Source organism: Schistocerca nitens, chromosome 8, assembly GCF_023898315.1.
Source record: "Schistocerca nitens isolate TAMUIC-IGC-003100 chromosome 8, iqSchNite1.1, whole genome shotgun sequence".
Classification (NCBI taxonomy): Eukaryota; Metazoa; Arthropoda; class Insecta; order Orthoptera; family Acrididae; genus Schistocerca; species Schistocerca nitens.
Window position 1 is genome coordinate 33,517,850 of NC_064621.1, and position 12,678 is coordinate 33,530,527.

The window sequence follows — 12,678 nt, forward strand, 5'->3', positions numbered from 1 at the left end:
GATTTTTTCTGTCACTTGGCGACTGTTCCATCTCTGGCATACATGTGTGTCAAAAATACGAAATATCGCAAGCTACAGCGTAGTTCAGAGTGCACGTTAAACTGTAGGGCCCTCTGTAACGGTGTGTGTCGCTTCACAGGTTGGAGGAAGACAAAAAGAGTATCACCTTCAGTAGAATTGGACCTTGTAGCACTTCTACGTTCAAACCAAACTTCGAAATGAGGACAACTTTACTTTAGATATGAAAGATTATTGTTTAAAATAGCACGAGTACAAATGGCTTACTTTTTACTTTTTGTCCACATACAAATTACATTGCTTGTTGTAAACGGGGAAGAATAAGTTCCTGCGCCGTGTCACACTCGGAATACTATTCTACATTTCCGAAACTGTTGAGATCCACTTAGGCACCAACTTGTTCTACGCCATACGCAAACAGCTTCTACGCACCTGGTGACTAATATGTTGTCCAATATTCCTACCATCCTGTGTAAACAGATTAGTCAGTGACAAATTTGCCACAAGAGTAAGACAGAATGTGAGTAGCGAAAGCGGTTTCCGCTTCGCTGACGAGTCCGTCAGCTCGGCTTTACTTCTCGGGCTCGTTTTATTTTTCTCCAGCGGCAAGCTCTGGGCAGCCGCGTTGCACCAGGTCGCCCCCCGTCACCAGAGAACACGTCACGGTGCGGGGGCGGGGCGGCGCGCGCAGGTGTCCAGCTGGAAGCGCCGGCCGTTTCTGAATAATTCGGTTATTTTCGGGAGGAAAATCCGAGCGGCTCGGCCCGTGGTGGGGCGGGCGGCGGGGGTGCTATATAAAGGCGCGCTGGCGGCGGCCCGCGCAGTGTGTGAACCCCAGACCCGTCGCCAACCCAAACCGCATCCACCGCACAAACGACATGTCGCTGCAACGCCAGGTCCAGGCCAAGGTAAGGCCCCCTGCCGCCGTCCGCTGCAAGATACTTGCTCGCGACACCACGTCTCTGTCGAAATCGTGATGAAGTTGTAACAGTTCTAGCTGTCACTTAGCGTGTGTGTCCACCTCAGCTAGGCCAAACAGTTTTACAATAACTGGGCGATACTCTTGCCGTGTTTGTATGTACTCTCGCAATCAGCACTGTCTCTGTTTGCTCATCCCACTTCTGAAATGATTACCACACTTTAACCTGCTTCAAATTTTCGATTACGAGAGTACAGTATGATCGCTATTTATTCGTAGCCCTTCTGTATTACGTCGAGGTGACGTGGCATGTAGTGGGACTGTTCTTAGACCACATTTACCGTTATACATGTAACACAAAATCAGTATGTTATAACTGTCTCAAAGTTTCCATATCTAATAAAAAAAAAGTATAAAATTTTAGTATACTTGATACATTAATGATGAGATGGATCTGTATTAAAACCAGAACAAATACATATCATTTAATATTTATCACTAACAATGAATACAGCTTTTAGAAATTTAAACAAATAAATAAACAATTTCCACATTTTCACAACACATTACCCCGTATTCTTTCTGTTCCCATTCCACATTTTGTCAGTAATTTTTCTACAATATTTACATATCAAAAGTCTAATTCTGTTCTAGAATAAAACAACAATATTTCCTTTATAAAAATTCTTTCAGTCGTTGTTGTTCCAAGGAAAATTTAAAATTCCGCTTACAAGAGTGTCTCTGGTTCTGCTGCTCCTCTCTGCTAACAACATTTACTAGCTCCTCGCCTGCATTGTTTTATAACTTTGTCCAGAGAACGCGACCCCATCGACTAATCAAAGCATCTTTCGGCAAACTATGCCCACGATAGTTACATATCAAAGAAAAAAATGGTTTCATAATCATGTTTATAATATTTTGGAATAATCGTTTGAACTCATTCCCTTTATGTTACAAAATACTGTGGAGGAAAGAAAAGCGGAAGAATAAATTACGTTAGGTCCAGTTATGTCAGGAGAAAATACACCCTGACAGCGAGAATCCATCCTGACTGGCTTTAGGGAGTACCAAAGTGTGATCAGGTGCGGCGAAACATCTCAGCAATAAAATATTTTTCAGTAAATGTCAGGTGAATGGCCCCACGAGACGCAAGATAAAAGTTATCCTACCGGGACGGGGGAATTCAACCACGGAATTTCTGAGACGTGAAATCCCCATATCTTCATTCAACTACAGAAAACTGGAGTCAAATGTGGTTTTTGGAAAAATGAATGAAAGCTCGTTAAATTTTACTCTTCCTCAAAATTAGATAGAGCATTCTTCTCCTTCTTCTTCTCTTCTTCTTCTTCACTTCACGTATTAGGCAAACTGCCTGTGATGGTACTCGTAGAGCAATGCTAGTAGAGCATTGTTGAAAAGCAAAATTAAGGTAATTGTATGGGAGATTACCTATCATATACTAAAGAAATTGTGTTGGACCATATTAAAATTAATTTGATGTGCGCTTCTGCGATTTTTGGGTAGCGTTGCTATGCCGGACACTTAACATTGCAGATTTATTTCCTGCCTGTGCCTCTGGTTTATACGTGGCATTACCATCTGTGTGTGGTGAGAACATAGAGAACACAGATGGAAAATAATGTGTGTAGCGAGATTATGAAAGTATGGTTGTGATTTCAGTAAGTCGGTTAGTTGATACGTGACCGAGTAGCAGGTTCTCACCTTTAATACTAGATTAATAATTACATTTCACTAACTACGGACTAAACGTAAACAAGTGTAACTGCTAAAAATTTCATTTGTATGTGAGACACTACGATTGAAAACGTTCGGAAAGGTTGCAAGAAACTATGCACCATATTGTGGATATCTAGTTCGCAGATACGCGCGAGAAAATGTGTAACTGTGCAGAAATGTAAAATCGAGTTCGAAGGGATCTGGTAATGCAACCACTCCGATCTTCTGATATGTCTACTCAAACTCTCAGTAGAAACAACGAAGTAAGACCATACGCGGACTCAACTTGCGCGACATGCGTGGTCTTCGGAAAGCGTTGGTGCCTTATAAAGCGAGTTTTAGTCCATTCGTGGGCTTGATACGTTGTTGCAAATGTGCCAGTACTAGGCGTATGCTTGAGAATGAGAGATACAATCACGCTGATTGGTCCATAGGTTAATTGTGTGTGGCTACTATGTCGAAAGTCGGTGACAATGGCTGACAGCTGAGCGATGTGGCCGTAGCACAGTTAACGCTACCATAAATGTACTTGCCTTCGCATGTGGAAGGTAGCCAAAATGCGACAGCCCACACATTTATGTCTCCTTGACTAGCCAGTCTGTGTCCGTGTTTGGGGCGCAAGCAGGGGTTTGCCAGACGCGTGCTCCTCCTGCAGGCGGGCGACGCCCCAGCCTGGTCCCGTGCCGGCCGTGTTTGCTGTCAGCGCGACAGAGACGGCGTCTATTTCTGCTCGCGGGGCCCGTTGTCGCAACAGGCAAACGTGGCGCCACAGCAAACCTCACCAGCCGCTACCACTTACTGAGACCCCATCGTAATCTACATCTGCACACTTACTCCGCAAGTCGCCGCACGGTACGTGGCGGAGGGCACCTTGTACCACAACTACTCGTTTTCTTTCCTGTGCCACTTGCAAACAGAGCCAGGGAAAAACAACTGTATATATGCCTCCGTACGAGCCCTAATTTCAGTTATCTGTGCGATCATTATGCGAAATGTACGTTGGCGGCACTAGAATAGTTTTTCAGTCAGCTTCAAATGCCAGTTATCTAAATTTACTCAATAGTGTTCCCCGAAAAGGACGTCGGCTTCCATCCCGGGCTTCCCGTTTGGTTCCCAATGCAGTACTTTCATGTTAATCGGATCTACTGGTAACAAATCTATCTGCCCGCCTCTCAACTGCTTAGATGTATTCCTTTAATGCTAACTGGAAGGGGCCCCAAAGACCCGAACAGTACTCAAGAATGGGTAACAGTAGTATTCTACACGCGGCCTCCTGTACAAATAGCTCGTATTTCGTAAAATTCTCCCAGTAGACCGAAGTCGACAATTCGCCTCCCTTCTACAGTTCATGCTCGCTAAATTTCATATCGCTTTGTAACGGTACACCCACGCATACTAGTGGTTCATAGTATTTGATATAAAACAGGAAAAACTGTATTCTAAAACGCTATATTCGGACAATTAACGCTGCTTAAGGACTTTCTGAACAATATAAGACAAAAAGGGAACTGCGAAGTTTCATTACGCGCCACGGATGCCTACAAACATCTGTTAGCAATGGATGGTTTGGGAAGTAAACACTGGGCATTCTCATGAAAAAATGTGAAAGGAGCCTTTTGCATCAACAGCGCTCATTTATCCGATATTTACTAGACTCAGACCTGATAGTGGCGGTATGTCTTTCGCTTCTTCTGGACCGAGAACCGGATCATGCAACTAGGAATAGCGGATCTACAGTTCATTTTAGAAACGCAGTGCGACTTCTAGAGTCTTCACATATAAAAACCTTTACGACGGCAAAACCTATTTCCTCCCGACATCAGCAAATCAGATGGAGTAAGTCTATGTACAGTTTTTGTGGCGTGTAGTAATATTAGAACCAAAAGGTCCTACACTATTAAATGGAAGCGGCATTTGCTATCTCAGCCAGGTCCGTTCTTGAATGGAACACAGCCTCGAGAACACCTACTGTGCATTAATCTCCAGTTTTTTTTTTAAGGACATCTGTCAAATAACAAAAGCAACGAAGAATTCATTCGAATGTTGCACATACTAGCCTAAACGGAACAGCTTATACAAATACTTCCAGTTACTTTTGAAGTAATTTCAGTGGCTGCCAGTATACTTTCATTACCTTGTGACAGCGGTTTATAACTGAAATCATCACCAATTTAGAAGTTATTTTCTTTTAAATTGAACTCACAACTTCGTTTGTCGAATTTATATTTTCAGTTTTAATTATCTGTAAGGACAAAACAATTACTCTCTTTATCTTTGCGAACATTTTACTGTATCGTAAATGAGTCTCCATAGATCAGCATCGAGAGCGTGACCCCGTCAGTCGATCCAATAATTCACCTGTGCCCAAGAAAATATACTAATGCCTATCTGACTCCTGCATTCAGTGAACAAATGGCAACTAAATATCTAAAAAATCCGTGGGAATAGTTCTGTGTACCGTAATGTCACTGCAGGAAAATGTCAATTAACGTCAGAATGGTTATAATTTTGTACCATCAGTTGACATTTACTTTTAAGCGAAGTTGTCCTAATGGCCTATGGACTTATACACATAGCTTATATAAATCATGACCTGCACGTGGACTCAGTTTAAATCTAACTAAGAAATAAAGCAGCAACTTCGACGTCACTGCACTAATTACGCGCAGAAGATTGCGTGAAATTTCGTAACGACGCCTAGTCTTCGATCCTCTCCTTCACGACATGGCCATGAAATTTAATTCGAGTTCAGGAAGTAGATATTTCAAAAAAGTGCAGCTAGTGTGGAGATATAGTCGCTGCACTTTACTTGGTACGAGACAGACGAGCAGATGGACAGTGATTTGAAGCGTTGAAGGATGACGAGTTTTGCCTCGTCAGTGGCATCTGGGTTTAATTGGGAAGTCAGTTTTAGATAGAGCGTTTTTTGTTTTTTTTCAGCTATTGCTTCCATCAATTGCAGACCACTGGCGTGTAGTCCTCTCTCATTACATTCTGTATAAAAATAGGAAAGGGCGCATATTTAGGTCGTTATAAGTTATTCTCTGCCACGATGTAGACAGTGAGTAGTGGAAAAGGAAATATGAAAGGCCGATTGAGTAAGCTGCTACTGCTGGACAACATACTTGAAGTTTACTTACAGCATTCACAGTTTGCCTACCGAAGTGTAAACGAATTGTATATAACGATATTCGTTCGTTTTCTGCTTTGTTCTACTCAGTTAGGAATGTGGGGACTGTTACTCGAACAATACTGCTGTCGATGAGGAGCTGAAGTTGGAGGAGAAAAGCAGGTCGCGGAGTGCTTGAGGCAATCTGACCGGATTCCGCGCCGGCAGCGACGAGTCAAACCCAGCCAACTCGGTACAGGTGGAAGCTGCCAGAAGCACTTCACCCCGTTTCTCGGAATGTCGTCATCTGCCCTCGCGTTTATTTTTGATACTTTTCACCACTACCCAATCCGACTATCGTCTGGAATCCACTGTGGACGAACAGTTTCGTCAATAAAAGGGCGCTCCGCTGTGGATGACAGGTGCGAAGGTTCACGCTGTGGAGACGGTTGAGGTGTCGCAACGCGGGTCGGTGTGAGGTTGCGCGCAGCAGTTGCTCCAAAAACAGCCAGCGGCGTTGGCAGGCGCGTCTGCCCCGTCCTTGTCAGGAATTTACGCCAGCCGCCAAAACACAATGGACTGCGCCGGCAAACCCCACCTCACGGGCCGACCACTGCTCTGCCGACCCCTTCCTCTGAAGCTGTTCCATGTGCTCTTACCCAAGACAACAACGTACACTGTCTTTCCGACGATTCATGGTGTTACCCAAATTGGTAACGTTGTTGTTGTGCGTGGTGGGCAAAGATAAAACTGGCCCGTAAAATATTTCGTGCACTTTGAGATAGTCAACCCAACTTGCGGGGTAACTGATGTAAGATGGGTTACCACTCTTTAAAGTGCTTGAAATATTTTTCGGTACAGTTTTGTTTCGACCACCCTATATTTAGTTCCTCGGGCCTGGTGGTCTAATGTAAAGTGTGTGGCTGGAAACCGTGAGGTTGCAGGACCGAGTCCCAATAGGAAATTTTCACTACAAACGACACGTGATTTGCATTCCACCTTAAACTGTAGGCCCTTTTTCCCCAATTATACATTAGGGGCATGCAAACCACCGAAGTGGCATCCAATTGAAATGAGGCGCTGAGAACCATAAGGGCCCAAAACACAGAAACAAAGTTTTGAGAAAAATAGTTGTTTGTGAAAATCAATTTTTAGGTTTGACTTGTTTTTAAACGAGTCTCAACATGCTTTGTTTCCTATGAAAACTCATGTAACAAATTCATATTATGAAATTTCAGTTAATATTTAGAATTATTATTAATATTAATCCACAAAATGTTCATACACTGGCTAGTTGCGATAATGTCCTTTGTCTGTTCTGTGGTTTGTAATTAATGTGAAGATAGAACCAAAACATAAAGAATAGATACTAAATGCAGAACTCACACAATTACGATGTATACCAACATTTCATGACCCTCGTTACCACCATTTTCATGAAGCACATTCTCTGATTTGAGGTTACGATAAAGCTCTTCACTTTAGGCTTCAAATCTATTAGTTCTGTGGAGTTTGATCTAGTCATATTGTCAAGTATTTTTGTTTCGAGCTTGGTATTTGCCTTCCACCCAAGTATTTGGGGCATTAGGTTTTCCAAGGCATCTACAAAGTGTGAGGAAAACTGTCACTTGAAGAAAATGGTGACCTCCCACGGCTACAGTGAAGACTATGCTACATTAAACAACGGTTCATCGCAACCAGTTGAAAACTTCATCTTTGTAAAATTTCTGAAATGTGTACTCGTATTATTATCGTGAACATCAACTTTTGGGTTGAAGGTGACGACGGTAACACTCCTGAAGGTTCTGAAACCATGGAAACTGAGGCTACGATGGGGTATCCCTTCAACAGCTTCCGGATTTTGTGAATAAATGGGAATCGCGGTAGACTGCGAGTGTTTCTACAACAATGGAAATTTGTGCTTTGGGCTCTTATGGATGTGAATATCAGAGAAATCTGTGAAACAGCTTTTCGAAAATTTTCGTGTGTAGAGTGTAAGAGTACAGCATTCATAAAGCTGGTTCACTTAAAGATCAACAGATGTCAGGAGCGTACATACATGCAAAATCGACGACAGCGTGCTTTAGGTCCTTATGGTTTTCAGCGCCTCAAATACTTGCACAGGCCACTGGCCCACACGCAATTAATGCGATATCTGACTTCAGCTGACATAAGCAGAGTGGGAAAATCAGTCACTCCCCTCTCGTTAGGGACGCCACACTGATACCGTGTGAGACCGATTCCAGCCTTGGCAGTGGCTTCATTTCGGCGAAGAAGAGAACCCACAAGATTTTTCAGATATGCCACACCCAGCTATAGCTTCACAGTGATGACTGCATCCCACAGAGCTAACAAATTGTGGGGAATACTTCCCGCTCGGTGATTAGTATAGTCCCAGATATTTCCTGTCGTATTGAGAGCAGATGATATAGCGGACCGGTCGAGGTACGATGCTGTGCCTCAGTGTTCGTCAGTTAGGAGAAGTACGCACACACCCTCTGAACGCGAGTCTTGCCATCTTCCTGGAAGAAGGCAGGACTACATCATGGAGATGCAGAAGAAAGGGGAACACTCGGTCAGCAAGAATGTTGAAATATACATCTTGGTTAATGTTCGTGGTAACATGAATGAGCGCGCTCAAGTCGTGGTACGAAACGCACTCTGAAAAATCTTTGAACCACCTCCAGCCTAAACTACGCCTCTGCTACACATTGCGGGTTAAGCCCGTCATCCGCCATTTGAAAACAAGCAAAACTGGGACACGTCGGACCACGCTAAATGCCTCCAGGCAGCGACTGGCCAATTCCGGTGTTGTTTGGGCCAATTAAGGCTCGAAACTCCATTGCATGCAATTTCCTTCGCAATGTTCGCTCTGAAACTGCTTGAAGCGGACGTCCACTCACAGAAATCAGCAATACCTGTCAATTTTCAAACCAACTGTCACTCACAAGGCTTGACATTTATCAACGGTCCCTGTAGGTTAGGATAGTTTCACGAGTGCTGTCCTCACGCCATGTTACTCGGCTGCGAGTGGTACACCATTGTCTGTCGCCACATTGGGCAGTCCGTGTTGATACAACAACATACCGGGCAGCTTCATTCACGGTGTCATCAAGGGAAGGTCTAAGTACGACAGCTGCTTTCTGCTGCCCAGTCACGTCTCTATGTCGACTCACGTTACTTCGCTGACTCCGTTCAACCGACTGGCACAGACACACAACTTCACTGACACGACTTAACGTCGGTGATGGAGGCGCAGATGGCCGCCTGGTACTAGTTCTACACTATCTGAAAGCGACCAGTGTGCTCTTTTAATAAGGTGCCTAATATGTTGTCCGCTGAGCTTATCACATCAAACATCGTCACATTTTTCACACCTTGTCCTAGGAATCAGGTGAGCAACCGAGACTCGCTGGGTTTCGGAAGATATTACCCATCTGCTTTCGCCATTAAAAAAGTCTATTTTTAATGTCAGTTATCAAGAACGCCAGTTTGTTGTTTAAGATGCGTTCACGTTCGTCCTATCCAATTCGTATTCACTTTCTGGCCTTCAAGATACGTATTATTCCTACAACTGACCGTGTTTAGAGGAACTGTGTTCTCAGGTTTTCAATTTTGTGTCCGACAATTTCCACGCCGTAGAGCGTGTGATGCTGAATCGAAGTCAGTGTTTTACAGTTTCTCTAACAGTGTGGGCGACGGGACCCTTACGTGATGAGTTCCGCAATTACATTTCTTTCAGAGAGTACAGAAGCTTTCTTTTTAATGAATGATAAATTTTTAACTTAAATCTATATCACCTAGAAAATATTGTTAACTATTGTGAAGAGATGTCACACTCAGGCTGGGATGAGAATTAAGAATGTTCGTTTTGGTTTGAATTGGGTTTTCTAAAGTCATCTTGAGGTTCTTCTTCGAAAAGATTTGCAACTACTATGTCTTCAAACAGTTACTACTTATCTTTTAACCGTTTTCAACAAGAGCGAATAACGCAGATTTCGGGAAAAAATTGTTCTAGGGTCTACATATATAACGCATCTAAATACTCCTGTTACTCTCAAGAATACACAGTACTTAAATTGTTTGTTTGTCTTGATTATAGATATTGCAGACGAAGACAATTGTCACTATAAAAGAAAATTGAAGACAAAGATGCAAGTACAAAACAGGTTTTACTACGTTTTTACGTAGATGTAAAGTTAAATTGTAACATCAAGTTTTGAAATGTATAATGATTCGCGCTAACTGTGCAGGTGCATATAAACGATATAAATTTGTGTTATTCAAGCTCTTGTGTGCATTATTCGCACTTTTCTAGTCTCCTCGGGATAATAACAATCCTCAGGCCCAGAAGTAAACAGCTATCCAGCGTCACCAACAACCAATGTTAGCAGTCTAACAGCGGGCCCACAAGCTGACGAGGTTGTTTCAACTATGCTGCAGAAGTTTCGCTGGGGAGCCCTTACACATCCACCATACTGTCCTGATCCCTCCCCATGCGATTTCCACATTTTTGGAGCCCTGAAGGACATTCATGTTTGCTTCGGGCGAAGAGGTGCACGCCTTAGGACAATGATGGATCCGCAGGCAGCCACAGACATTTTTAAAAAAATGGCTCTGAGCACTATGGGACTTAACATCTGTGGTCATCAGTCCCCTAGAACTTAGAACTACTTAAACCTAACTAACCTAAGAACATCACACACATCCATGCCCGAGGCAGGATTCGAACCTGCGACCGTAGCAGTCGCGCAGTTCCGGACTGAGCGCCTAGAACCGCTAGACCACCGCGGCCGGCACAGACATTTTTCCGTGAAGGTACTGACCATCTCGTCTCTCAGTGGGATAAGTGGTTAAAAGTTATCGAGAGTAGTTTTGAAATAATAAACAGTTTACTTATTTTCTTCCATCTGCCTCCTTTTTATTTGACTCCCCCTTATACGCTAGGGGCACATGGCTTACTCATTGTGCATTGTACGTCTCCCAACACCAGGCAAAGTACGGGATGAAACCCTCTATTCCCTGTATCCCACTCCAATTCCGATCTACATGACTGCGCAGACAGTACTTTCCAAAAGTCAATATCCACTTTTTTAAACGCAAACGTGTCACGAATTGCTGTGAGGTATGTCGTGTTGCGAGGTCGGCAGCCCGGCTAACGGCGCTCGTATCTGTTGACAGCTCGCTGGAAAGAGAGACCCCCAGCAGGAGAAGGAGGCTCAGGCATGGATTGAAGCCGTACTGGGGAAGAAGTTCCCGCCAGGAGAGGCCTACGAGGACGTCATCCGGGACGGCGTCGTCCTGTGTGAGGTCATGAACAAGCTGAAGCCCGGGGCCATCCCCAAGATCAACACCTCTGGCGGACAGTTCAAGATGATGGAGAACATCAACAAGTAAGTTTACTGCAAAAACTCTTTACCCTGTCTCCTTCCTATCTAGTTGTCTGCAGGATTTCATCAACATATATATTGGGCGAACAAAATAAAACTGGCGCAGGAAATATTTCCTGTAGCTTAAGATAGACATCTCTGCTTACATCATCCACTCTTGGGGCAGATATGTAAGTTAGTTTGCCTATTTAAGGTGTGTGATATATTTTTCAGGTCAGTATTTGTATCTTGCCACAGATCATTACTCTAGTTTATTTTCGGGAAAGGAAATATTTATAGTATAAAGGAGCTGTACCACATTGTCAACTACCGACCGAGGTGGCGCAGTGGCTAGACACTGGACTCGCATTCGGGAGGACGACGGTTCAATCCCGCGTCCGGCCATCCTGACTTAGGTTTTCCGTGATTTCCCTCAATCACTCCAGGCAAATGCCGGGATGCTTCTGTACTGTCTGAAAATCATGCAACGAATAACTAATTAAATACCTTGATTGAAACAGGGGTGGCCCAATTAAACATAAAATATGAGTACCAAAACTCACACAGATATAACGATAAAAGCGTCCATCAAGCTACTAAATGAAATTGAGAAATGGGTACAAGGCTGCATAAGTATGTACAGAAGACTTGGGTACAGGTTGGTGGATTTGAGATAGAAATGATACAAACACTGTGGCCACAAAAAACGCCGGTGATTGCCGAATAGGTTCACAGCCTAAAGAAAAAATCCATAAAAATACGTACAGTTCTCTTGCCTAAGCTCATCTTGAGTGCAGCTTGCTGGCTGTATGAGTTAATTCATAAAAACGAAACTTTGATGTGAAACAAATAATTCGTGGTCCCCCTCATCACGACGTACACAAATGCAGCCCATGTTTATCACTCTCCTGATACTCAGGTACAGAGGATGGGTGCGATAGTGACTGAGAATTTTAAGTTCTGCCCCAACATCTGTGATCAGCTCTAAAGTGAAGACATCTTCCTCTGCAACACTACAGTGCAGTCATCGCCTCTTTAAGATCTAGGATGAAGAGGCGTACTGTAGCTTGCCCTGAGATTATCTTTCTCCTCTCATCCACAAAACCTAGCTGGTTCTGCCAGAGTTGGATTGTCGGTAGCCACTAGCAGCATACTTTCCAATTTCTCACCAATGGAAAGTTTATTACAATTGCAACATACTTCCCATCTGATAACGAAACAGCCGTGGTTAACCAATACTGCTCAGTTCTGTCTTAGTGTGGGGCAGCACACAGAAATTCTCTTCCACTATATCTGTGTTTTAGCGTTACATCCAATAGAACTGGTTTCATTTCCGCGCTCACGAGTCTGCAGAACCACAGCAACACTGTTGTCAGCCAACCGTGTGCCTCCTTACAAAATTCAAACATTTACACCTGTGTCCTCCTCCAGCCCCCAACTGCTAAGTCCCATGCTAAATGCATTGCGTTTTTCTCTTAACTCCAAAGATGTCAGGGTATTGCCTCTGTCGACAAACAGCACTCGGT

The 12,678-nt window shown here is 43.7% G+C and overlaps 1 protein-coding gene across 1 annotated transcript in view; it reads left to right on the forward strand.

Moving 5' to 3' along the window:
- Positions 1-767: 767 nt before the first annotated feature.
- LOC126198436 (muscle-specific protein 20) overlaps positions 768-12,678 on the forward strand; it is a 32,258-nt gene continuing 20,347 nt past the window's right edge. Inside the window, exons 1-2 of the mRNA XM_049934749.1 lie at positions 768-926; positions 10,965-11,176. Coding sequence (XP_049790706.1) covers positions 897-926; positions 10,965-11,176 — 242 coding nt within the window. The 5' untranslated portion in view covers positions 768-896. The remainder of the gene's footprint in view (positions 927-10,964; positions 11,177-12,678) is intronic.